At 49.0% G+C, this 27,962-nt stretch overlaps 2 protein-coding genes across 2 annotated transcripts; both read right to left on the reverse strand.

Annotated features, from left to right (window-relative positions):
* Positions 1-4,370: 4,370 nt before the first annotated feature.
* LOC127321171 (subtilisin-like protease SBT3.9) lies at positions 4,371-7,647 on the reverse strand. The gene is made up of 10 exons (XM_071820617.1): positions 7,570-7,647; positions 7,372-7,505; positions 7,190-7,287; positions 6,951-7,115; positions 6,240-6,847; positions 5,922-5,989; positions 5,566-5,832; positions 5,360-5,477; positions 5,076-5,247; positions 4,371-4,981 (listed from the first exon to the last, which is right to left on the reverse strand). Exons 1-10 carry the CDS (start codon positions 7,645-7,647, stop codon positions 4,443-4,445), a joined length of 2,247 nt encoding a protein of 748 aa, XP_071676718.1. The 3' UTR covers positions 4,371-4,442.
* Positions 7,648-26,620: 18,973 nt separating this feature from the next.
* LOC139831324 (uncharacterized) lies at positions 26,621-27,613 on the reverse strand. Its single transcript, XM_071820619.1, has one exon. It carries the CDS (start codon positions 27,611-27,613, stop codon positions 26,621-26,623), a length of 993 nt encoding a protein of 330 aa, XP_071676720.1.
* Between the last annotated feature and the right edge of the window lie 349 nt (positions 27,614-27,962).

Here is a 27,962-nt window from a genome sequence, read left to right on the forward strand (position 1 = left end):
CTTCCAGGGAAGTGTATTGGGAGGTGAAAGTTTCTAAGGAAGATATGACAGCTCGCAAATCCTTAAGAAATAAGGAAAAATAGTTATCAGTTGAAGAGCTAGTAATTTAATCAGGGCCCCCATTCAGGAGATGTTGCATTAAAACGGAAAAGGACTTACAGGTTTCCCTGGAGAAGGAGCTGTCGCAGCGGCAGTCGAAGGAATATCCTTCCCCTAGAAAGGGAAGAAGCAGTCGATATCTGGGCTGTCGGGGCCGCGGCAGGGGCTGAAGCTTCGGAAGCTGCGGGATTCGGCAGAACAGTACAAGATTTGGCCCTCTTGGGCGGAGGCTCGAGGAAACCTTCGTCACTACGAAAGATTGGCGAAGTCAAACCATGATGCGGATGGAAAAGATAGGACGCAATTTTGAGAAAAAGAAGCAAGAACTTACAGATCGAAAAGATAATCTTCGTCGGCAAAGCCGCCGGATGGTCTCTTCAAAGGCAGCGCCTCGGGCTCCTCCGCAGCTGCATCAACAAAGACAGCGCGATCAGCGTCGTCGTCATGCATGGACCCTGCTGTGTCGCTAATGTCATCGGCTGAAGATTGAGGATTGATAAAGACAGCTTCAAGATTTATTGGGTCATCACGTTCATCTTTCGGGCCAACATTTTCTTCGATATGGGATCCCTCGAGGATTGAGGAATCCCTCCTCTCGGAAGAATCGTTTGGCAGACCTTGCAAATGCTCAGGAGCTATGGGGATCTGTCGAAGCAATCGAGTAAGGACAATGGCAGTCATATTGATCAAGAGAAACAGTACAATGAAACCATGAAGGAAATTTTTTACCTAGATTGGCTGATGATCAACATCAAAATGGCGGATGTGAAGATATCAGTGGGATTGAATCTTCTTGGCTGAAGAGAGTGAGGCACCGAACTTTATCAAGCAGTTCCTTTTCGGATAGTTCAGCGATATTTATCCTAGTCTCGTCCTTGGGACCCGAATACAACCACATCGGATGAGCCCTAACCATGATCGGCTGGACTCTACACTTTAAGAACACAGCGGCTACCTCCGTGCCTATCATGGTCTGATCATCGGCTTCTTTGATCCGAAGAAATCTGTCAAACAACTTATCGACTGTTGGTTTTTCATTGGGAGAAAGGATATTTTCCAAGATTTCTTAGGTTTGGCTTCGAGAACATCGGAGAAACGAGGGAGCTGGGATTCAATTATTGAAGTGTCCCTAATATAGAACCACTTCAGCCTCCACCCTTGCACAGACTCTCTCATCGGAAAATTGAAGTAATTAACTTCTTTGCGAGCGACAAATCCAACTCCGCCAATGACGAAGGAACCACCACTACTGCTGTACCTTTTCACGAAGAAAATTTTCTTCCACAATCCAAAGTGGGGCTCAATGCCGAAAAACGCTTTGCAGAGGGTGATAAAAATAGCAAGGTGGAGAATTGAATTAGGAGTCAGCTGCCACAATTGGATCTCGTACAATCGAAGTAGGTGATGAAGGAATTTGTGGGCAGGGAGTGAAAGACCTCGATATAAGTAAGATAAGAACATCACAGTAAAACCGGCGGGGGGATTGGGCCGTGAAATCACACCTGGCAGAATCACATTCCCCTCGTCAGAAGAGATTAATCCAAGGCTCTGAGCCCTCTTTTCGTCGCGCTTTGTGGTAGTAGACGCCGGCCAATCGTCGGGGATGGGTCCAGCCGTGGAGCTCGACGGCGCTGGCGGCGCCGGAGCTAGAGGAGGAACATCTGGAGCGCCTCTCCTCGACGATTTTGGAGAAGTCTTGGCGGCGGCACCACTGCTCGTAGCACTGGTGGCAAGAGTGGAGCTCTTCTTCTTCACCATTTTTAGATCTAAGGAGATCTAGAAACGGCCGCGACGGCGCAGTGGTTATGGATGAAGAAGATGAATGAAGAAGAAAGAGGATGCAACGATGGATTGTGGAAAGGGGGGAGTTTGCCCCGAAAGATTATAAAGTACGAAAAAACCTGAAGATTGAGCGGGCACGTGTCATTGTTTCCAATTTATTAAGAGGACCTCTTTTCATCATTGATCGCGGAAATCGAGGAAACACTTTGGTAAACGCACGCAAGTAGCGGTCACTTCTAAAAACAGAACCATGCAGAAGCAGGATGGGCCCATCAGGTCACGTCTTGTCAGTCAAACCGCAGCAGTGATGTTGTCATCAGTGATGTCATGAAAGGCGTCGACTCCGATTGAAGCGTCTGAGGAGAAACCAAAACCGTCGGGTGATCAACTTGAGTCTATGCACGGATTGCGTCGGGGGCTACTCCCATCGGGAACGCGCACCCGACAAATGTGAACTCGAAGATTCCCCTGCAAGGAAGGGCGTGAAGAAATATTTGAAGAAAAGGGACGGAATGACCAGACTCGGGGGGCTATTCTCATCAGGAGTGCTGGACGCGCACCCGATAAACTTTCTTGCACTCCAGGGTCATGCCCGAGGACGTGATTCTGTGTAGGGTAGCGTTGTTTTGCCTTCGGCAGTTAACCAGCAAAACTGGGCATGCTACTCAATATCCTTTACGCATTAAAAAGCACCCGAATTTGAAGACCCGATGTAAATGTATCGGATGACCTATGAAGAATTGCAGAAAGCTTCGGCAGAAGAAAAAGATCGAGTGGAACAACTTGAGTCTACGCACGGATTGCAAGCATCCGTACCTAGACTCGGGGGATACTCCCATCGGGAGCGCTGAGCGCGCACCCGATAGAAGAAGATGATGCTGTTACAAGATGGACAAGAACTATCAAGAGAGAAGACCATTTGATGGAGACATGCTTTAGTCTCTACCCGAAATATCTTCGGCTAGACACTCGGGAGCTACTGATGTGGGCATTACCCTTCGGGTAACTGTTATTGCCCTATCCTGTGCGGCCCAATTGGAGGCCCATGGAGACGTCCGGTGGCAAGGTGGGCCACTACGGCGGTGCCAAAGGGGATTCCTTGAACGACAAGACGAAGAGGAACCGAACAAGGAAAGTTTAGATCTAGGGCTTTTGTAACCTAGTCGTACCCGGACGGATCTCTTGAGACCTGGCACCCTATATAAGGGCCAGGAGAGGGGCTGCCGAGGGACAGAACGAATCTCAGCAACTTTAGCCATCGCAAGTCTAGAGCTAGGTCCACGTAGCACTTAGCCTCTCGACGAAACCACAGCCGAAACCTTCGGCACCCCATTGTAACTCGATATTTTCATAATCAAGACCAGACAGGCAGGACGTAAGGGTTTTTACCTCATCGAGGGCCCCGAACCTGGGTAAATCGCTCTCCCCGCTTGTCTGTTAACCGATGTCTCGTATCAGCCTACAGGATTCCATCAACCCTAAGTCCCAATCAGAGGGCATTGCCGAGGAGTACTCTCGACACCCATCTTGCTTTTTCTATGTAGCTCATGAATGATCTCATGAAGGATGACAACTCCTTCAAGAATGTGTCAGCCTGGTACAAATGCTATTTGAGTTGGCTGAATAACTTTATGTGCGAGACTAGTTGCACAATTTGTTCCCACTTTTGTGAATGTCTTAAAACTCACATTAAGAAAATGGGTCTACATTGTTGAATCTGGATATCATTCTCTTTTTTGGGGAGCAAAATGATGGTTCCAAAATTTAGATAAAATAAAGGAAGATCTCCACTATGGAACATATCAAACATGTTCATTAGGTCCTTCTTAATTACCGCCCAACATACTTGGTAGAACTGGAAACCTTCAAGACTTGGTGCTTCGTTCTTCTTTTCCATTTGCATAATAGTGTCATGACCTCATTCTCTATAAATGCGGTCGGCAAGATTGTATGTTCTTCTGCAGAAATCTGTCGTATATCATGTATGTGGATTTCTATGAGAGTGAAATCATTTCGAGCCGGTGCTCCAAATAATTTCTTATAGAAGTCAGTAATATAGTTTTTTGGATTCTCTTTCCCTATGATGGTTTCTTCATCTTGTTCAAGTTAGAAGATCGTTTTCCTCCTATGCTTTTCATTAGCAATGAGATGTGTTATTATCATCTTCTTGAACATGTTTTACATTCGCTTGTTGCGCCCATTTCACCTTTTCATCTCTACGGAGTTGCAAGACCTTCTCAGTTGCATCCCTCGTAGAATCTCTCTCTGAATCGCTAAGAAATATAGATGTATTCATATGCGTGATCTAGCCCAATTTGTTTTCGTTAACATTCATTTAGTAGTTCTGTAAAATCATATAAGCAAATGCAGCATTTGACACCAATAAGTCATAAATGATTGAAACGATCTCCTGACAAAAACAAATACTCTTTATACTTTATTCATGCAGAAAGTTAAGTTTCATAATAAACTACAAATACATTTCCAGGGTCCCCAACTCTTATCTTACACACAGTTCAGAAATAAACTCTTGTCTTACACAAGCATACAAGCGGAAGACTTTAAGATGTATCAGCGACAAAGTCTTCTATCACAGTCCGTACAGCAATAGGAATTCTCACCGAGTGCGCACTTTGGTCGGACCATGTCAAACTTCCAAATGTATACCCACCTTGCACTCTCTGCTTCACCGTAAACGTTATCTTAAATGCCACACTTTTGTTACCACCGGTAGTGAAACTGATAACCGATGGCTCCACGGAAACATCTACCCCTGCGGGAGCTTCAACATCTGCTTGGTAGGTTGCTTCAACTGGTCCCACATTCGTGATTGTGCGCCACACAGTGACCTGGTTCTTGAGGTTCGGCACGGCAACCGATGGGAGATTAAGAGCAGGTTGGTAGGACTCGCAGTCATCTAACGACGCCATGATGCAATTGAAGAGGTTGTTGTACTCCATTGCATCCATGTCGTAAACCAAGCCTGGGTCAACAGCCTTGTCCGGGTTCATGTGGCCACCGCCAAAGTCGAACGGATCAGCCAGTTTCCTCGGAACCCCATCTGCTTGGATCGGCATACCAAAACGATCGGTCACGGAGGCTGCAAATGTATTCCAAAATTATATTCTAAGTTAGTCATAGCTTACAATGACTTATTTGGCGGAAAACTTTTTCTACGTTCTTGGTGAGCATACCTGTGGTGACAATGGCAGACTTGATCATAGCAGGCGACCACTGAGGGTGAACCGACTTGAGCAGCGCAGTGACCGCTGAGACATGCGGGCATGCCATGGATGTTCCGGAGTCAAACGCGTAGGAGTCGCGCTGGGCTGCCAAGATGCTGACCCCGGGTGCAGTCACGTCGGGCTGTACAGACATATATATGCAGGTATTAGGGGTTACACAACGCCCCCAAGTAGACTGTTTGCGGATATTATGGTATGCTGTATATTTTCCCAATAAAGATACTGATATATACTTTGAGTATGCCGGGGAAGTGAGTGCTTGGCCCTCTCGACGAGAAAGAGGCGACCCTGGGTGACAACACCCCGTTTCCAACAACCGTTGCCGTAGGCGAGACCTTCATCCCCGGACTCCTGGCATGCCACGGGAAGAAATATATGAGAACTCAGGGAAAGAAAGGGAGAAAATTAAAACACTTTCTTTCTGTCCTGGCGCTCTTACCTTGCCACTTGGATATACGTTGAGATTCTCTGTGCAATCTCAAAATCCACCACTACGCAGGGCATAATGCCATCGCACCTAGCCAGGATTTCGAGGATGTTGATAGTGTACTGTGCGAAGATAAGACCATTCGCGCCAGCCTTGATGGCAAGGTTTATGGCCTCTGGAAGTGCTTCCCTGGGCGGCGTGTCTTTCGCATCCGCTGGTGCATAGCACAGGATAATTTTGCCGGTGATGTTGATCGACGCCACTGATTCTGCGTTGCAGCTACACAAAAGTTTTAAGTTGCATATAGTGTTGAGTCGTGATTAACTGCAAAAATAAACATGTGACCAGTGACTGCCTTATTTTGTTACCTCCCGCCATCTACAAGATCCTTAAAGTCGCTGCTGATCACAGATGCATTGTAGAGAAGAGATTGCCCCTTCATTTCCAAATCAAGCAGATAAGTGAAGGAGATAAGTGAAGGAGCGACTAATTAAAGGAACTGAGGAAAGCTTTAGGGACGAGCTATACATTCTTATCGTTAGTTTCAACGACCTCAGTCGAATAGGTTATATTTTTGTAAAGATTATATGATTGATTATCCCTATGCACTCATGATCAAAGTTGATTTTCCCTTTTCAACTATTGATCTCACATTAAAAAAATACTTGAAGATTGTTTGTACTTACCACGAGTTTTTCTTTGTTCCCGAGCGATATCAGGGTGGGGAAAGCCCGGTCAATCGTGCTAGCGGCAACTGTCGTGACCCATGGTACAGAGTTTGACAACGTCTGCGGCACAGGCCCATCGTTCCCAGCGGCGAACACAATAGAGATCCCTCTCTGCACAGCATGCAACGTAAAGTAGAACTCGTGACCGGCCCCTCCTATCGAGATTGATAGGATGTCCACGCCATCATGTATGGCATCGTCGATGGCCGCAAGGATCGCTGCGCCAGGGCAACTTGCACCCAACCAGCACACCTTGTAGATACCAAGCCGCGCATGCGGCGCCCCACCACGTGCCATGCCGGTGCCTAAGCCCCCATAGCTCACGCCTTGCACCTCCACGCCTGCGATCGTCGAGGCGACGTGTGTGCCATGTCCGCTTTGGTCCCTAGGTGATTTATAGTCGCTCTTGAGCACCTTGATGCCACGGCCATACCACCGCGCGCCGATGATCTTCCGGTTGCAACTTGTGGTGTTGAAATCCTGGCCGGTCTGGCATTTCCCTTTCCACCGTGCTGGCACGGGGCCATAACCGTTGTCGTCAAAGCTTCGTGATTCCGGCCATATGCCTGTTGTAACACGATCATATGATGTGCATGGGGTCAATTGTTGCCCAATCTTCAGGTTTTTTTTTTCATGTTATGGATTTAAGCTTAAGGTGGGATTGCAAACCTGAATCGATCACGCCGATGATTACATCTTCACCGTATTTTGCTTTTTGGAGGAGGCCTGGTTGCTGTGGTGGTTGATTATATTCAAGGCCAAGGAAGTCCCAGCTCCGAGTTGTGTGTAGTTTGTGAAAGGTATTAGGCTTCACACTGACAACATCAGGGAACTCTACATTCGGAGGTATAGGTTATATACGTGCATGTAATACATAAGTATGCCATCTGAAGATCGACACTACTTACTTGCTAGTGCCTCAGCTTGAGATTCAGTGAGCATTGCGGCGAACCCTGAAAACCCGTGCTTGTAGCTGTAAACTATCGACTTCAGGGCTTCATCCTTGCTGTTGCCAAATAAAACAAAAATGTTAGCAACCACTTGTGCTTCGTGGTAACAATATGTAACGTGAATTACTCGAGGCTAGTACCTCCCATGAAGAGAGGTTAGTAGGTCGTGGTGCGACGAGGTGACCACAGATGGATCATCATGTTTCTTGTCCCCCATATACACTATGTACAGCTGACATAGCGGTCGAGAAGAACTTAAAAGTATCAGAACAAGACGATTTAATGAAGAAACGATACAAAGTTAACCTATAAAAAAAGGGATCGAAAGTATATCTAACTTTGCTCGACCCATTAGCTGAAAGAGGCAGCAGCGTCACCAGTAGCACAGCACAGCAGAATCCTGTTCTCAAGCCCATGTCTGGTTTGGAGAAGAGGGCTGTGTTCTTGTGTTATGTCGTCTATGTGTACGGTATCTATATATAGTAGCCAGGAGCAACCATGTTGTGCAAGAGCAGTTGACACAATTGAGAAATAAAGACTAGATCAATGTCTTAGGGGAAGCAACACCATGCCTTTTCTTTCGAGGAAGAAGTAACTTGATTGGATCTGGTCGGCCTCAATTAAGAAACTAGTGCCAAAGCGGGTATAGAAATCTTTAGTATTCTGTTTTCTGATGTAATGTGATGGTCGACTTCCAGAGAAGGGTTCGATCTGTGCTCACCGGGCTTGGATGCCTTGCCATGACCTCCTTCATAATCATAGACTATCCTCGAAATAGGCTCTTCGCCCCGCTTTATAAATAAAGCCGCAACGGCCGAACCGATACAAGGTGGAGAGGAGAACCTCTTACAAAGCAGATCAAAGATAAAACAAAAGAAGAACACAGAAAACCTAAACTTGCCACTGGAGACAGATGCACGAAACCAAGTCGAGTCCGGACTCCACAACGACGCCCCCAAGAGGGTAACGACGCAACGCGCCGCCGCCGACGAGACCGCGAGGTCTAAGGTTTTCACCCGGAGCCAAACCACGGGGCGGATACCCACAACGACGCCCCCAAGAGGGTAACGACACCCGCAGGCATCGCCGCCGTTGGCGCCGAGGCGCTGAGTTTTCACCCGGAAGCATCCGCACACCGCACCCGAAACTAAGCCGCCCTAGTCCCCAAGCTAGGCTTCCGAAACATGATCTGGGAGTTGCCAAAGCCGAAGCGCCGCCAACACCAGGATCCCCCATCGTCTGCTCCTCGCCATCCCCATGACCGAAGGGAGAGACCACCACCACCGCCACGTTGCCCGCCGTAGAGCCACCCGCGCAGTCCACCTTCCGAGGCCGCCGCCCCGGCATCCCCACGAGCTCGAGCCCATGGCATGATCAGCACACCACAACACGAAACTGGCAGGGTATGACGACACCATAGCATGCAACCGTCAAAGCAAGTGGCATCCTAGGGGAGGGGATCCACCCACCGCCACCAGAGGAGCACGCCGTCCGGACGCAGTAGCATGGCCGAGGAGGCCTAGATTAGGCCCGGCCGCCTGCCAGGCCACGATCAAGCCCCTTAGCCAAGCCGCCGCGCTGCTGCGCCTAGGCTGCCGCCGCCATCCAGCTGCAGCTTCATGCCAGACCTACCCAAGCCACCACCGAGCCGCCATGTGCTAGCCAAATGCCATGGACGGCGCCGCCGCAACCTCACTCCTCGCAAGATAGCCCGGCCGAGACCGCGCACCACCGCAAAGGAGCACCCTCGCCACGACGCCCGGGGACATAGCCGCGCCGTTACTGACGCCACCACGCCGCCGGTCAAGCCGGTCAATTTGTCGGCATCCCCAAACTCACCACCGAACAGCAGCCAAAGCACCGCCTCCACCTTCTCGGACGTAGGAGGAACCTCGCGGTTCGCGCTGCCAAGGGCCGCCGGAACCAGGCCCACCTGGCCCAGATCCGGACCAGCAATGGAGCAGCATGGGGGGGCTCCGCCGGCGTTGGCCAAATCCAGACCCACCTGGTCCAGGACGAGGCCCGTCCGGCCCAGATCGGGGCCCGCCTGGCCCCAATCCGAGCGGCGCCGCCGCCAGCAACTTCCTCCGCCGCTGCCTTCCGTCGCTGTCCTCCGCCGCACGCCGCGTCCGCCCACACCTCCGCCACGAGCCGCCGTCGACCTGCCGGGCCGCCGCCGCTGGACCGAGCTCGGAGAGCCCCTAGGAGCACCGCCGCTGTCCGCTACTGCCCCGCGCAGAGCCGCACCGCGAGCGGGTAAGGGAGGTCCCGCCGCCGCCGGCACCGCGCGGGCTTTGCCCGGCGGCCCTCGCCGGCGGCGGCGGAGGAGGAGGGAGGAGAGGGAGTGGAGGCGAGGGGGGCTAGGGTTTCGCCCGGTCGTCGCCCACGGGGGACGACCCGAGCGAAGCGTTTTTTCGTAGTAGTAGAATCTCCATAATCATAGACTATCAAGTACCCTTCGGTAGGTAATATGTAACAAAGTTGACAAATGCCATCTGAATTTAAAAGATATGAGAGAGAGAAGTCTGCTGCAAAAGACTTGTCCAGGGAAGAGCGGCCCCTTTGAGTTGACTGCAGCCTCTGCACTATAATACTCCACTTGGGTAAATGGGCGACGCACGGTGGAAGGCTTCGGTTTCTGCACGGTCCAGCTCAACAATCCCAGACAACGACACAGCCATTGCACCGGAAGAGCTATCTCTAGTCACGTTTCTAAAACCTCCTCCAAAGGACTTTGGGGTGGCCGGAACTTAACCGCGTCCAGCCGCGTCCAAAGACCGTTCATGTCCGGTTTGGCCCAGTACGGCGTCTGGTGACTCGAGTCCGTTCGTGCTACACATGGGTTGTTGCGGTCACACAGGACCCAACCGAAGGCGCCGTGGCGAGTGTGGGCCAGCATTGTCATTGACTCAACGGCTGGTTCATATTCTCACAATTTTCATCTCCATTTCATTTCTCCCGCCCCAACTTCCACTTCTCCTGTCCAGTCCGGTGCCTCTCTTTCCCACCCAGACCTCGTTGTTGTCGCCGCCACACACTCGTCTCTCGCAGCGTTGGCGCCAAAAGATCCCAAGACGATGTTGAATAAGGTAGTTAGCAAGATTGCCAACAAGGCTTCTGTCAAGATGAGCGCAAAGGTGCCTTTCCACAAGCTACAGAAGGCGCCACCGCCGAGGGAGAAGCCGAAATTGTGGCCGCAAGAAGCTTGGGAAGCATATGTGGTATGTCGCAAGTACGAAACAGCGGCGCTGAAAGTTCGTCGTGTTGCCGCCGGCATGAAGGCCTCGACAGTCACCAATGCAGTGCACATGGCAGCGCTGACTACATGCGGCGATGGGGCTGAGGGTAGCCCATGGAGCGGCACAACGAGCAGCACCATGTAAGATCCTCTACGTCCATGCCGGGCTTCTTCAACGACAACGGAACCATGACACCAAGGTTCTCGCCGCATTACGTCGACGGCCTACCTAACATTCGCAGCTCGTACCGTAACATATTATTTATTTGTGTCGACAGCCTACCTAACATTCGCAGCTCGTACCGTAACATATTATTTATTTGTGTCTAACTCATTAGTCACATGCTTGCAAGCGATAAAGAACGGTGTGTTACCTAAGCAGGCCTTGAGTATATCTATTTATTACATGGATGGACAAATTCCAGTTTTGATACATATCACTCAATAAGTACTTTTTGAGATACCCAAAGACACATTTATGATCACCCAATTACGAATTGACGTTTGGTGTCCTCAAATTATTCTTACGGTACCAGGGAGTAGCATAATCTTATGGTCTAAGGATTGGTATATTTGAAAGCTACGACAATTTAAACATTGACATGATCTAATTGTTTCGCTTAGTTAGATCTTAGGTCTTGCTCATCATGTTATTCTCCTAATAACATAACCCTGTTGTTAATTGACAACACATGTCTATGGTTAGGAATATAATCAATCATAAAGAATGTGTAGTGTCCGGTGCCCCCACTCGAGCCGATATACACGTGAATGTGTTAGCGTGATGGACACCGTTTGTTGCCACCGGACAAAACAGATATTTAGGGCATGCCACTGGTAGGGGCTAGGGTTCTACCGGGTCTAGGGCGGAGGTTGTAAGGGTGGAAGTGAGGGCGGAGAGGCTGGAGGGCTCGGCGCCGGCGGCTGGGCGCCGTCGCGGAGGAAGGAGGCGGCGGCTAGGGTTGGGTGCGGCTGGGCGCAGGGGGTCTCCCGTCTCCCTTCAGGAGACGAGACAGTATGATACTGAATATTTGTCTGATTAATCACGAAGGGTACATGTGTTTATATAGGAGGACGACCTCCTCTAAACCCTAATTTACTTGGGCCAAGCCCCTAATTTACTTGGGCTAAGCCCACAACTAGCCACTAGTGGGCTTCTTGCGTGTATAGGTCAGACCGACCATAACATCTCTCCCCGCCTTCTCAAACAGCTCGTCCTCGAGCTGAACTTCTGGAAACTGCTGGCGGAGATCTTCAAGCTTCTCCCAAGTCGCCTCGTCCTCTGGCATGCCTGTCCAATGCACCAAGACGTGCCAAACACCACGTCGCTGCTGGGCCTTCATCACGCGAGCCACACTCGCCGGGGCAGGCTCGAGACGCCCGTCCGAAGTAGGTGGAAGAGCTGGTGGTGCAGACGGAGGGTCGCCATGGTAGGCCTTCAGGTGGCCGACGTTGAAGACGTCGTGGAGGCGCGAGCCTGCGGGCAGATCAAGACGGTAGGCGAGCGTGCTGATGCGCTCCAGCACACGGAAGGGACCGGCGTAACGAGGTCCCAACTTGCGCCTGGAGCGCGGGTCGAAGGACTGGGTCGTCCGGTGAAGAAGGCGTAGCCAGACCCAGTCGCCCACCGCAAACTCCGCCTCGCGATGGTGTGCATCATAGTACCTCCTGGCCAGCTGCTGAGCCTGAAGAAGTCGCTGGTGCGCCTCAGCCAGTATCTCGTCGCGGGTACGCAGCAGGTCATCCGCCGTCTCAGTACGTGCCGTGCCAGGCGCATAGGGAAGCATCGCCGGCGGTGGCCTCCCGTAGACCACCTCAAAGGGAGTGGCGTGCAGCGCGGAGTGGTAGGACGTGTTGTAGCAGTACTCGGCCCACGCCAGCCAGTCCACCCAAGCTCGTGGACGATCCCCGGTGATGCAGCGTAGGTACATGGCGATGATCTTGTTGACGACCTCGGACTGGCCGTCCGTCTGAGGATGAAACGCCGTGCTCATGCGGAGCTTCACGCCCGCCAACCCAAAGAGGTCCCTCCAGACGTGACCCGTGAACACAGGATCACGATCACTGACGATGGAGGACGGAAACCCGTGGAGGCGAACGATGCCGTCGAAGAAGGCGCGTGCCACAGACGCCGCCGTATAGGGATGACCGAGGGCGATGAAGTGCGCGTACTTGGAGAAGCGGTCGACCACCGTGAGGATGACGGACTTGCCGGCAACCTTCGGCAGCCCCTCGATGAAGTCCATGGAGATGTACGCCCACACCTGGGACGGCACGTCCAGCGGCTGCAGTAAGCCCGCCGGACGGAGCGTCTCCGTCTTGTTCCGCTGGCATGTGACACACGCCCGCACCCAGTCTCGCACCAGGACGCCATCCCCTGGAATGTAAAAATCAGTGCGGAGACGGTGCAGGGTCTTCGGGACGCCCTCGTGACCTGCAGAATGCGCCAAGGGCAAGGCCTGGTGGCGCGGGTCTCCATGATCCGGTACGAAGATGCGGCGCCCATGGAGGAGTAGTCCCTCGTCCAGGCGCCATGGCGCGGCCAGCTCGCCGTCGGCCAGGCGCTGGCGCAGCTGCTGCGCATCCGCGGCCTCGGCAGTAGCGCGGCGAACCTCGTCGATGAAGGCGAAAGATGGCCCGGAGTGGATGCAGAGGGCCGCACCGACCGTGGGCGCGTCCGCGGCATCGTCGATGTCGCGGCGGAACAGGGCGTCGGCAACTGTGTTGAGGCGGCCGGGGCGGTACTCGACGGTGAAGTCGAAGCCGAAGAGCTTGCTGATCCACTGATGCTGCGGCACTATGGAGAGGCGCTGATCCAGCAAGAACTTCAGGCTGTAGTGGTCCGCGCGTACACGGAACGTCCGGCCCCGAAGATACGCCCGCCAGTGGCGCACCGCCTGGACCAGCCCGATCAGCTCGCGCTCATATGCGGCGAGCTTGTGGTGGCGCGCGGCGAAGGGGCGGCTGAAGAAAGCGAGTGGCCCCTCGCCCTGGTGAAGGACGGCGCCGAAGCCGATGCCGGAGGCGTCATAGTCCACCACGAACGGCTCGTCGAAGTCCGGCATCTGAAGAACGGGGCCCGTCGTGAGTGCCCGCTGCAGGGCGGCGAAGGTCGTGGCCGCCTCCTCGTCCCAGGAGAAGGCGTCGCGGCGAAGCAGGCACGTGAGAGGCGCGGTTGAAAGTGCATGGAGCCCCCATGTGTGGTTTTGGTAATTAATGACAATCCCTATGGACTAATGTTTGCATTGAGTTATATTTGTAGGAGTTGTCCATAGGCAATTCTTGAACCATATGTTGGCTTCAAGGTTGCAATAAGAAGAAATTGATGAAGGATATCAAGTGTCAAGTATGTCTTGAAGATGAAGATGAAGTGAGCCCTCAAGCTACTTCAAGACATCAACATGATGAAGAATGAAGAAATGAAGTGCAAGTTCAAGATGAGCCATCTCGAAGAGATCCTTTGCTTGAGTCTTGCCATCCATATGGTGATCATGGATATGTGAAGATGCGCCGAAGAAGAAGCTCTCCCATGGTGGATTATGGGGGAGCAATCCACAAGACTTCGTCAAGCAAGCACAAGCAAGAAAGGCGTTCCATCTTGTTGAGGTCAAGATCGTCGTCATCGAGCTCAAGTGGAATGCGCAAGTATAAGGTTTGCTCTTGATAGGGTTTGTTTCTCACCGGTCTCATAGTGTAGTTGGAGACCGGTTTATAGTTTAGTTGCCGTACTATCAAGAGGGCTCTCGAGTGAGTAACTCGATCGTATCGTTCGGAGAGAGCTCAAACCTTTGCATCCTTGCATCATCTTTCTTGGTTGTTATTTGGACCTTATCCATGTGATGTTTTAGAGCTTGTGCTTATTCTCATGACAAGCTCTAGTTCATCGAAAACGGATTTCGCATAGATCACTTGTTGCGTTTTCGAGTTTGGTTCATCATCTTTCTTGGTTGTTATTTGGACCTTATCCATGTGATGTTTTAGAGCTTGTGCTTATTCTCATGACAAGCTCTAGTTCATCGAAAACGGATTTCGCATAGATCACTTGTTGCGTTTTCGAGTTTGGTTCATCATCTTTCTTGGTTTTATTTGGATCTTATCCATGTGATGTTTTAGAGCTTGTGCTTATTCTCATGACAAGCTCTAGTTCATTGAGAATGGTTTTTCCATGGGCAACTTGTTGCATTTTCAAGATTGGAGGTTTTACCGGTATGTCTTTTTGAGATAGGTCAAACCTTTCTTCATTTGTTTCTATCCTCCTTTGCTGGACTATGATGTTTCTATGCATATTGTTGTAGAGCTCGTTGTTGTGATTTCAACGAGCCCAAGATCATCGAAATCGGAGTCCGGATGCAAAAGTTATGCCCGTTTTAGTTTTGGTGTTTCTGCAGTTTTCTTAGGCCGGATATTTTGGAAATATCCGGGCCGGATTATCCGGGCCGGATATTTCGGAAATATCCGGCCCCCGAAATCGTCTAAGGACCGGAAGAAAAGCAGCTCTGGATAGGGGCCGGATTTTTGGCCGGATTTTGTCCAGGTTTTGTCCACGAGGCCGGATTATCCGGCCCCCGGATAATCCGGCCCCAACTTGGGCCGGAATATCCGGCCCTGTTTTTGCCCAAACGGCTCGATTTTCTTGGGGGGTATAAATACCCCCCTTCTTCCTCCTTGGGCTGGTGCTTCTCTCACTCTCTCTCCCCTCCATTGTTGAACTAGAGAAGCTTGCTCCATCTCTCAATCCCTCCATGATTCTTGCCCCCATTTGAGGGAAAAGAGAGGAGATCTAGATCTACATTTCTACCAATCAAATCCATCTCTTTGTGAGTGGAACTCTCTAGATCTTGATCTTGGTGTTCTTTGTGAATTCCTTTGTTCTTCCTCTCTTATTCCCCCAATAGCTTTTGTAGCTTTGTTGGAATTTGAGAGAGAAGGACTTGAGCATCTTTGTGGTGTTCTTGCCATTGCATTTGGTGCATCGGTTTGAGTTCTCCACGGTGATTCGTGGTGGTGAAAGCAAGAAGGTTGTTACTCTTGGGTTCTTGGAACCCTAGACGGACTCTAGGCCTTTGTGGCGGTTTGTTGGGAGCCTCCAATTAAGTTGTGGATGTGTGCCCCAATCTTTGTGTAAGGCCCGGTTTCCGCCTCGAAGGAAATCCCTTAGTGGAACCGTGACCTAGGCCTTTGTGGCGAGGGTCACCGGAGATTTAGGTGAGGCGCCTTCGTGGCGTTCGGTGTGTGGTGTGAGTACCGCATCTTGGGGTGAGGCCTTTGTGGCGTTGGTGTGCATCGAGCAACCACACCTCAAGGTGAGCCTCTTGTGGCGTTCGGGAGCACTAAGCAACCGCACCTCTCCACCGGAGATTAGCACTCGCAAGAGTGTGAACTCCGGGATAAATCATCGTCTCCCGCGTGCCTCGGTTATCTCTATACCCGAGCTCTTTACTTATGCACTTTACCTTGTGATAGCCATCGTGCTTGAAGTTATATATATCTTGCTATCACATACTTGCTTGTATTGCTTAGCATAAGTTGTTGGTGCACATAGGTGAACTCTTGCTTAGAATAAGTTGTTGGTGCACATAGGTGAACCATAGTATATAGGCTTTGGGCTTGACAAAGTAAACGCTAGTTTTATTCCGCATTTGTTAAGCCCATCTCGTAAAAGTTTTAAATCGCCTATTCACCCCCCCTCTAGGCGACATCCGTGTCCTTTCAATTGGTATCAGAGCAAGGTCTCTCATTCTTAGGCTTCACCGCCTTGAGAGTAAAGATGTCGGTTAGGGGATTAGATCACAATAACTTGTTTATATTTGATGGCACAAATTATGATCTATGGAAAATTTATGTGCTTAATATTTTGCGGGGTATTTCCCCGAACATGGAGCGATTTCTTGACATGGGTTTTTCTTCTCCTAAGGATCCCCAAAATTTATCTTATGAGGAGAAGAAAAACTCTTGTCTCGATGCTCTTGCTTCTCATGTGTTTTCCATTGTTGTGAGCAATGTAGTTACTTCTTCAATCATGCCTTTTGGGAGCGCTCATGAATTATGGACAAAGCTTCGAGATAAATATGATGTGTCCAATATCATTGAGGATGATTGTATTGCTTCCACTTCCGGCCGTGATGAGTTCTCATCTTCATCCACTTCACCAAAGTGTTTCAAGACACAAGGTAATGATATGGTGAGTGGTGATGGAAATTGCAATGTTGGTATTGAGCTTACTATTGATGATCCTTCATCTATATCTCATTGCAATGGTTCATCTTTGGACTTAAACACATCTAGCACTAGAAATGATTTACATGCTTGTGTTGATAGTCCTTGCATATCATGTGTAAGTTGCTTGAAAAAATCTAATGATGATATGCTTGCATTGTCTTGTGGCCATGATAAAAATGATTCTATTTCCTCTAGTTGTTGTGTGTCTAACAATGTAGAGGAAACCAAAGATTCTATTGGTCAAGACAAGATCTTGAAAGGAGCCTCAAGTAACTCCTCATCTTTATTTCACGGTCCTCATATATGCCTTATGGCCAAGGGTTCCACGGTACCTCCTACCATGGAACCTAATATGTCTCGTGGTGATAAGAATGAGGATGAATATGAAGAAGAGGATTGGGTTGTCTCTCTACGCGATAAAGGTGAGAGTGTATTCAAGGTTCTTTACAAAGATAAAATTGCTAGCTCTCACTTCTTTGAAATCTTGACTACCGCTATTGAGAGCCAAAAACTTATTTGGATGCATGAGAACACCATTGATAAAAAGGGTGCTCTTGAACGAGAGTATGCCGATGATGTAGCATCTTTAAAGAATGATCTTGAAGAAGAACAAGAGACCGTAGCCTCTCTTGAGGAGCAACTTCAAACCCTTGAGGTGTCTCAAAATGAAATATTTGCTAAACTCACTAAAGAAAGAGACCATGCTAAAGCTAAATTAAATTTGCTTAAAAATGAAAAGTTCAAAGTTGGTGTTGGCCATGATAAACTTGTTAAGGATCTAGATGATCTAGACAAGGCCCACAAGGCCTTGGAGAGCGAACACTCTATCCTCACCAAGTCATATGAGCAACTACAAGCTTCATATTTAAAAGAGCATGCTATGTTACCTTCTCTTCTTAATATGTCTTGTGATGATGCTTGTGCTACTAACTCTACTTCTTGTGAAGCATCTATCTTGAAGGAGAATGTTGAGCTAAGGGCTCAACTTGAATTGCTAACTAGCAATTATGGGAAATTGGAAGAAAATCATGGAAAGCTTTCTAGCTCCCATGAGGATCTTCTAGCCTCCCATGATAGGCTAAAGTTAGCTCATGAGACTATCATATCGAAGGCAACACCTTGTGAGCCTCATGTGGATACTAGCACTACTACCCAAAATGCTATATTGCCATGTGCTAGTCCTAGTAATTCATCCACTCATAGTATTGCTAAATCTTGTGATGAATTATCTTCCTTGCCTTGTTGCTCTAACAATGAAGGTTCTACTTCCTCTAGTACTTGTGTTGTTACTAACCATGTAGAGGAAATCAAAGAGCTCAAGGCCCAAGTCACTTCTTTGAAGACCGACTTGGTAAAGAGTCATGAAGGGAAATGCAAACTTGACACGATGTTAAGTGTGCAACAATCCCCCAATGACATGAGTGGACTTGGATTCAAATCCAACAACAAGAACAAGTCCAAGAACAACAACAACAAGAAGGGCCAAGTACAAGTCAAAGACCCGGCCAAGATTGTTTGCTTCAAGTGCAAAATTGAAGGGCACCATGTTAGATCTTGCCCTTTGAAGAAGAAGCAAAAAGGGAAGCGGCCTCAAGCTCAAACTCATATTCAACCTCAAGTTGAAGAAATTCCACTTCCCAAGAAGAATCAAGCCAATGCTCCCATTGTGGAGAAATCTAGTGAGAAGAAGGAGAGGAAAAGAACTTGCTACATATGCCGTGAGAAGGGCCACATCTCCTCTTTTTGCACTATTGGTACCTCATCCAACTCTATCTCCATTGATGATGTTTATTCTCTTCGTAAGGATGAGGGTGGCAATGTGTTTGCCAAATATGTTGGTGCTCAAAGTGGTGTCAAGAAAAGAACCATTTGGGTTGCCAAGCCTATTGTGACTAACCTCTTAGGACCCAACTTAGTTGGGGACCAACAATCCAAAACTTGATCAATAGGTGCTTGTTGGTGGGCATTGGAGACTTGGTTACATCATGAAGAATTAAGGGATCTTCATCACTTATCTTATCTCAAGCCAAGTCTTTTGGTTATCTTACTTCTATCATACACCCAATGTTCCTCCTTGCGGTAACATGTGCTCAACTCTTTTATATTGAAAGTTACTCGCCCCTTTGCATGTGTTAGTTTTGTTCCTAACATATGTTTGTATATGTTGTGCATCCTACTAGTTTTTCTTGAGAAATCAAGTCTATGTATGTTAGGTTGCACACCATGTATTTGTGTGTGTGTTGGAGCCTCTTTGCATCTTGTTGTATCCTATATGGCTCTTATGAGCGATTAATGGACAATCCCATTTTGGGGGAGTGACATTCCTTTGGGAATTTCATGATCCTAACAATGTGTGTACATGAGGAATACCACTTAGAATTGATATTGCAAGATTATCTAGTCTCTATGTGGTATGTCATCTTCATGAGAAATTCAAATTCTAATGTCCATTAATATCTCTACTTGGATCTTATTTGCCTCTTGTGAAAATAAATTCCTTATCACATTATGGGGGAGTAATAAGCTTTGTGCATATTACAAGCCTAGAAAATGTGAACATTTGAGGTTGTGTCACATAGAATTGATACCGTAATTTATCTCTCTCCTATGTGGCATGTTTGCTCAAACAAGCTCCAATTTGCTTAAATGGCTTCATTGCTAATATCTTTGTGGATCTTATTTGTGTAAGTTTTTCTTGGCATGGTTTTTCACAACGTGTCCCTCAATACATTTTTGGAAAACCATGTGCTTCAAGTCATACTATTAATTGCTTTGCATGTTGGTATGAATACTATTAATTGCTTTGCATGTTGGTATGAATACTATTAATTGCTTTGCATGTTGGTATGAATACTATTAATTGCCTTGCATGTTGGTATGACTAAATGAAGCTATCAAGAAACTTTCTTTGCATGATGGTTAACTCTTATCTTTTACCATATGCTTTGTTCGTTGTAAATATGATCTTATGTATACTTACAAACTACCACCGGAAATATTTCCTAATACCTCTTGTCCTAGGACAATTGGTAATCAATTATGAGGTAGATATTTATTGATCATATCTACATTGGCTCTTGTGTTTAAATTGCCTTATTTATTGCCATGAATTTGTTGTGCTTTGACTCCCATGTGTCTTCCTTGCATCTTATGGATCTTGTGTTTAAATTGCCTTATTTATTGCCATGAATTTGTTGTGCTTTGACTCCCATGTGTTCTTTTTTCTATTCAAACTTTCTTAGTTTTTTTTTTGTAGATATAGGTAGTGTGATGATCCTAGTTGTGTGCATTTTGTATCCATATTCTAAATCCTAGATAATGCACTAATCTTGGGGGAGCTCTCCTATATTTGTTATATAAACTTCTCTTGATCTTTATCAAAAATTTGGTTTTGGGAGTCATAAATTTTCTTTTTGGTACTGTGTGCCATCATAAAAAGTGTCGAGGGTTTGGTTTATTTGTTGGAACCTTGCTCTCTTGGGAGTTGGTTATCTCATTCCTTTGTGCTTAGGTTTAATTAGCTTCTTATAATGAGATAAGTCTTTGGAGTCAATCTTGTGTTGATTTGATTCTTTGATATAATTTGGACAACCATTGTCTCTTGGTTTATTTGGTGTTTTGTCCAAATTGTATCTTCCTTTGGTTCTTGAAAGTATTGTGCATGCATATTTAATATATGTATATCTTATGGCATGTGTCACTTTCTTTGATCCAATATATAGGGTAAACTCCATCAAATCCTAATTTGGCTAAGATGTGCATGAAATTCAATTTCATATCTATATGCACATAGAATTGTGGAGTTTGTCCTATATGTTGTAGTGTGTCTAACTACTTCGGACCCAATTAGTTTGGGGACCATTTTGTACTTACCTTTGTGTTAGGTACAATGGATATGCATTGAATGCTTGTCTCACTCTTGGAAAGAAGTGGTGACTCAATGGTAACGTGAGGCAAGCTAGGATGATCAACGAACACATATCTACTACATCCACACCAATGCTATCTTGGTAACAAGTATCTTCTCATGCATACTTTTCTTGTATCCAACCTTATGGTTGCATCTTGGCATGAATCTCTTGATTTGCAAATGTTGTGCTTCTTGCAAAAGTCTTAATGAAACCTCTTTATTGTGAATGTGAGTAATTTGAGATGAGTGCATTTGTTGGGAAGTATTTTAAATCATGCTCATGATTCATCCATCCCAACTATGCCTATCTAGCAATTTTGTTGCATATCAATTCCTCAAGGCTCTCACATGTGCAATATAGATGAAAGTGCAAATTTAGTTACTTCTTTTGGTATCCCGTTTGTGATACTTGTTGCCTTTCTCAAATGCATCCCAACTATCTTCTATCCCTTGTTGATATTTGTGATGTATTTTAGTTGTTTGTGGTTGAAGTTCATGAATGTACAATAAGATAATATTGAGCCTTTGGCCATGCTATTAAGCAAAAATCTTATTGGTATATTGCATGACTTCGTCTTGGATATCATGCTATTTTTCTTGTGTATCTATTTGGTGTGTGCATGTTTCTTTGTGGATAAATATCTTTGTGATATTGTCCACTTAGAGAAACTTATACACATAAGAGATGATACATCTCCATTTGATATCTTATTTATTTGTTGCATGTTGATTGGTCATGCTAAGAAATATAATTCATTGAAGACTATGATGATGCTTTTTGCTCATCCATATAATAGTCTTATAATATGCTTTATCATGCCTTTCACATATCCTCTTGGTTGAGCCTTTTATTATGGTGCCTCTTACTTATTGCTCAACTATTTGTTTGTTGCAAGTGTTAAGCTTATTTCTCTATCTATGATCTATTCCAAATGTTTGTGTTTTAAATGGTAATGAGGGAGTGAGGATTCCATGTTATGCATATTGTATTCAAAGACAACATTTTAATTTATGCATGTACCTTGGGAGCTTCCTCATTTGATTTAGAGCACTATCTTGTGGTGATCATTAGAGTTTGATTCACTTGGTATATTTTGTTTTTGAATGATATTATGGGAGTGATGATTCCATGTTTGTGCACTTTATACTCCAATACAAATTGTATAGTTTTGTGCACAAACCTTGGGGAGCTTCCTCATATTATTTAGAGCAATCTTCTTGATCTTATCATAATATCTATCTTTCTTTTGATATCTTCTTTGTGGTTCATTTGGTTGCTTGCTTCATTTGTTGAAGCGTCTTGACTTTGTTATCTTTTTGCAATTGTTGATCCTATCTATGGTGTGATTCCTTCCGAATATTCGTAATTGGATATGTGCATTTGATTCCACTCAAATTATGAGAAATGCACACGCTATGGAGGAACTCTCACTATATTAGCCTTCTAAATTTTTCACCCATTTCGGCAATTGGTGTCAATGGGGGAGAAGTTTGGAGGGTTTAAGGGAATTTGGTTATGTCTTTGCTTTGTGCTTAAGCATGTGCCTTCATTGCATTGCATCTTGTTGCTTTGCATAGTTGAATCTTTAGAGGAAACTCCACTAGGCTTTGAATGCCAATATATGCAATGAAAGTCAAGATCATTCACACATGCATATATTATGGGGGAGTTTGCTCTATAGATCCAACTTATTTGTTACTTAAATTCCTTATATAAACCCTCTCAAAGAGATTGTCATCAATTACCAAAATGGGGGAGATTGAAAGTGCATGGAGCCCCCATGTGTGGTTTTGGTAATTAATGACAATCCCTATGGACTAATGTTTGCATTGAGTTATATTTGTAGGAGTTGTCCATAGGCAATTCTTGAACCATATGTTGGCTTCAAGGTTGCAATAAGAAGAAATTGATGAAGGATATCAAGTGTCAAGTATGTCTTGAAGATGAAGATGAAGTGAGCCCTCAAGCTACTTCAAGACATCAACATGATGAAGAATGAAGAAATGAAGTGCAAGTTCAAGATGAGCCATCTCGAAGAGATCCTTTGCTTGAGTCTTGCCATCCATATGGTGATCATGGATATGTGAAGATGCGCCGAAGAAGAAGCTCTCCCATGGTGGATTATGGGGGAGCAATCCACAAGACTTCGTCAAGCAAGCACAAGCAAGAAAGGCGTTCCATCTTGTTGAGGTCAAGATCGTCGTCATCGAGCTCAAGTGGAATGCGCAAGTATAAGGTTTGCTCTTGATAGGGTTTGTTTCTCACCGGTCTCATAGTGTAGTTGGAGACCGGTTTATAGTTTAGTTGCCGTACTATCAAGAGGGCTCTCGAGTGAGTAACTCGATCGTATCGTTCGGAGAGAGCTCAAACCTTTGCATCCTTGCATCATCTTTCTTGGTTGTTATTTGGACCTTATCCATGTGATGTTTTAGAGCTTGTGCTTATTCTCATGACAAGCTCTAGTTCATCGAAAACGGATTTCGCATAGATCACTTGTTGCGTTTTCGAGTTTGGTTCATCATCTTTCTTGGTTGTTATTTGGACCTTATCCATGTGATGTTTTAGAGCTTGTGCTTATTCTCATGACAAGCTCTAGTTCATCGAAACGGATTTCGCATAGATCACTTGTTGCGTTTCGAGTTTGGTTCATCATCTTTCTTGGTTTTATTTGGATCTTATCCATGTGATGTTTTAGAGCTTGTGCTTATTCTCATGACAAGCTCTAGTTCATTGAGAATGGTTTTTCCATGGGCAACTTGTTGCATTTTCAAGATTGGAGGTTTTACCGGTATGTCTTTTTGAGATAGGTCAAACCTTTCTTCATTTGTTTCTATCCTCCTTTGCTGGACTATGATGTTTCTATGCATATTGTTGTAGAGCTCGTTGTTGTGATTTCAACGAGCCCAAGATCATCGAAATCGGAGTCCGGATGCAAAAGTTATGCCCGTTTTAGTTTTGGTGTTTCTGCAGTTTTCTTAGGCCGGATATTTTGGAAATATCCGGGCCGGATTATCCGGGCCGGATATTTCGGAAATATCCGGCCCCCGAAATCGTCTAAGGACCGGAAGAAAAGCAGCTCTGGATAGGGGCCGGATTTTTGGCCGGATTTTGTCCAGGTTTTGTCCACGAGGCCGGATTATCCGGCCCCGGATAATCCGGCCCCAACTTGGGCCGGAATATCCGCCTGTTTTTGCCCAAACGGCTCGATTTTCTTGGGGGTATAAATACCCCCTTCTTCCTCCTTGGGCTGGTGCTTCTCTCACTCTCTCTCCTCCATTGTTGAACTAGAGAAGCTTGCTCCATCTCTCAATCCCTCCATGATTCTTGCCCCCATTTGAGGGAAAAGAGAGAGGAGATCTAGATCTACATTTCTACCAATCAAATCCATCTCTTTGTGAGTGGAACTCTCTAGATCTTGATCTTGGTGTTCTTTGTGAATTCCTTTGTTCTTCCTCTCTTATTCCCCCAATAGCTTTTGTAGCTTTGTTGGAATTTGAGAGAGAAGGACTTGAGCATCTTTGTGGTGTTCTTGCCATTGCATTTGGTGCATCGGTTTGAGTTCTCCACGGTGATTCGTGGTGGTGAAAGCAAGAAGGTTGTTACTCTTGGGTTCTTGGAACCCTAGACGGACTCTAGGCCTTTGTGGCGGTTTGTTGGGAGCCTCCAATTAAGTTGTGGATGTGTGCCCCAATCTTTGTGTAAGGCCCGGTTTCCGCCTCGAAGGAAATCCCTTAGTGGAACCGTGACCTAGGCCTTTGTGGCGAGGGTCACCGGAGATTTAGGTGAGGCGCCTTCGTGGCGTTCGGTGTGTGGTGTGAGTACCGCATCTTGGGGTGAGACCTTTGTGGCGTTGGTGTGCATCGAGCAACCACACCTCAAGGTGAGCCTCTTGTGGCGTTCGGGAGCACTAAGCAACCGCACCTCTCCACCGGAGATTAGCACTCGCAAGAGTGTGAACTCCGGGATAAATCATCGTCTCCCGCGTGCCTCGGTTATCTCTATACCCGAGCTCTTTACTTATGCACTTTACCTTGTGATAGCCATCGTGCTTGAAGTTATATATATCTTGCTATCACATACTTGCTTGTATTGCTTAGCATAAGTTGTTGGTGCACATAGGTGAACTCTTGCTTAGAATAAGTTGTTGGTGCACATAGGTGAACCATAGTATATAGGCTTTGGGCTTGACAAAGTAAACGCTAGTTTTATTCCGCATTTGTTAAGCCCATCTCGTAAAAGTTTTAAATCGCCTATTCACCCCCCCCCCTCTAGGCGACATCCGTGTCCTTTCAGCGGTGATGAGGCCGAAGTCTTGGATGTACCGCCGGTAGTATCCCGCGAGGCCCAAAAATCCGCGAAGAGCTCGCGGCGACTGGGGCGTCGGCCAGGCGGCGACCTTGTCCGCGTCCATCACGACACCGTCGGCGGAGATGACGTGGCCCAAGTACGCGACGGAGGTCGTGCCAAACGAGCACTTCGAGCGCTGAGATGAAGACGATGCGCTCGAAGCACGTTGAAGATGATGGCCACGTGCTGCAGGTGCTCCGCCCAGGATGCGCTGTAGATCAAAATATCATCAAAGAAAACAAGCACAAAGCGGCGTAAGTAGGGGCTGAGCACTTCGTTCATCAGGGCCTGGAAGGTCGCCAGCACGTCGGAGAGGCCGAACGACATCACCAAAAACTCGTAGTGGCCATGGTGAGTGCGGAACGCCATCTTGGCGATGTCGTCCGGGTGCATGCGCACCTGATGATAGCCCGAGCGCAAGTCGAGCTTGGTGAAGAAGCGCGCGCCATGCAACTCGTCCAGGAGCTCATCCACGACGGGGATGGGGAACTTGTCCTTGGACGTGACGGTGTTGAGGGCGCGGAAGTCGATGCAGAAGCGCCACGTGTCGTCGGCCTTGCGCACAAGGAGCACGGGGGCGCAGAACGGCGACATCGAAATCCGAATGATGCCCTGTGCTAGCATGATCAGCACCTGGCACTCGAGCTCGTCCTTCTGCAGCTGGGGGTACCGGTACAGCCGCACAGCGACGGGCGCCGTGTTCGGCAGCAGGTGTATGCGGTGGTCACAGGGCCGCGAGGGAGGGAGGCCCTGCGGATCGTCGAAGAGGTCGCCGTGCTGCTGCAGTAAGTCGGCCAGGAGTGGATGCGCCTCGTCAAGCGCGGCGGCCATCAGGTAGAGCTGCGGGGATGTGCCAGTGCTACCCAAGCCCGTCCAGTGAACACGGCGGCCGCCCTCGCGCCAGAAGATGAGGAACAGCACGTCGAGGTCCCACAGGATGGGGCCTAAGGTGCTCAGGAAGTCGAGGCCGAGGATGAAGTCGTAGCAGCCCAAGTCGATGCCGACGCAGTCGATGGAGAATGGCTCGTCGCCTACGAGCACGGGAACCTGTCGCACCACGCCCTGGCACGTAAGACGGTCCCCGTTGGCCACGGTGACGCTGTAGTAGCTGTACTTCTCCTATCCCGCCGGCTGGAGAGCGAGGCGGCGCATGGCGGTGTTGGACAGGAAGTTGTGCGTCGAGCCCGTGTCCACCAGCGCAGTGAGACGCTCCCCATTGATCGTCACCGGGAGCAGCATCATCTTTGCCGTCTTGATGCCCGCCATAGCGTGAAGAGAGACGACGAAGGCGGACGCGTCGACCGGCGCGTAGGTCGTGACACCGGCCTCAGTGACGGTGGCGGCCGCGAGCTCGGCGGTGAGGGCCTCCACGTCGGCGTCGTCGACGGTCTCCAGGTAGAAGAGGCGGGCGCACGTGTGGCCCGGCGCGTACTGCTCATCGCAGTTGAAGGACAGCCCCTTGCGGCGCCTCTCGAGCTGCTCCGCAGCCGTCAGCCGCTTGAAGGGGCGAGTCGGCGCAGGAGGGTCCGCGGGCGCAGCGGCCGGCGCGGGGCGTGGCGGGGCGGTGGGCGTCGGGGCGGTTCGGAGCGCGGGCCGAGCGCTGCCACGTTGCGCGTAGACCTGCTGCATGGCGATGGCGCGCTGCTCGTAGGCCCGTGCATAGTACATGGCCTTCTACAGGTCCTTAGACTCGCGCATCTCGACGTCGACGCGGATGTAGCCGGGGAGGCCACCGACGAAGAGATCGGCACGCTGCCGCGCCGAAACGCCCGGGGCATGGCACGCGAGCGCCTGAAAGCGGTCGGCGAAGTCCTGGACCGTGGTGGTGAAGGCGAGGCGTCCCAACTCGGCGACGCGGCTTCCGCGTAGGGTCGGCCCAAACCGCTGGAGGCACAGGTCGCGGAAGCGCTCCCAGGACGGCATCCCGCCCTCGTCCTGCTCGAGGGCGTAGTACCAAGTCTGCGCGGCGCCCCGTAGGTGATAGGAGGCGATCCACCTGCGGTCAGCGCTGAGCGTCCGCTGCCCCCGAAAGAACTGCTCACACTGGTTCAGCCAGTTCAGGGGGTCGGTGGCGCCATCGTAGGTGGCGAACTCCAGCTTGGTGAAGCGGGGCGGCTGCTGCGCCAGAGGCGTGACCCCGTAGGCGCCCTCCTGGCGGCCCGGGGTGAAGCACGTGCTCTCGGCGAAGGGGGCAGCAAGCCCGCCAGGACCGCCAAAGGTGTGGGCGGGCTGCTGAACCGTCGTCCGCGCCGCGGTCTGAGTGTAGACGGGCGACGCGTCGGTCCATGTGGGGATTGGAGAGGGCGATGGCGGCCACCACGCGGGGCGGCCCTTGTTGGCGACGGAGGCGGGCGGTGTCGGGGTGGCGGACAGGGCCGGAACGGCGGCGGGCGGGGGCGGCGAGTGGGGGCGGCGGGTGCTGGCCGGCTTTGATCTCCGCGAGCTCGAAGCGGATGGCGCGGAGACTGTTGGCGAGGTCCGCCAGTGTAGCGAGCAGGAGGTCGAGGCCCGTGGGGCGGCGGCGGCCCCCTGGTCTCTGTCGGCGGCGGCGGCGGCCTCCGGCGGCGCGTGGGCGCCTGTCATGGCGGCGGAGGTGGCGGGGGTGGTGTTGGTGGCGGTGGCGAACGTGGCGGTGATGGGGTCGACGGGGAGGCTGTTGGAGCCCATTAGACCTAGGCAATCTGATACCAAAGTGGTAGGGGCTAGGATTCTACCGGATCAAGGGCGGAGGTTGTAAGGGTGGAAGTGAGGGCGGAGAGGCTGGAGAGCTCGGCGCCGGCGGCTTGGCGCCGGCGGGGAGGAAGGAGGCGGCAGCTAGGGTTGGGTGCGACTGGGCGCAGGGGGTCTCCCGTCTCCCTTCAGGAAACGAGACAGTATGATACTGAATATTTGTCTGATTAATCACGAAGGGTACATGTGTTTATATAGGAGGACGGCCTCCTCTAAACCCTAATTTACTTGGGCTAAGCCCCTAATTTACGTGGGCTAAGCCCACAACTAGCCACTAGTGGGCTTC

Source organism: Lolium perenne, chromosome 1 (genome assembly GCF_019359855.2).
Source record: "Lolium perenne isolate Kyuss_39 chromosome 1, Kyuss_2.0, whole genome shotgun sequence".
NCBI lineage: Eukaryota > Viridiplantae > Streptophyta > Magnoliopsida > Poales > Poaceae > Lolium > Lolium perenne.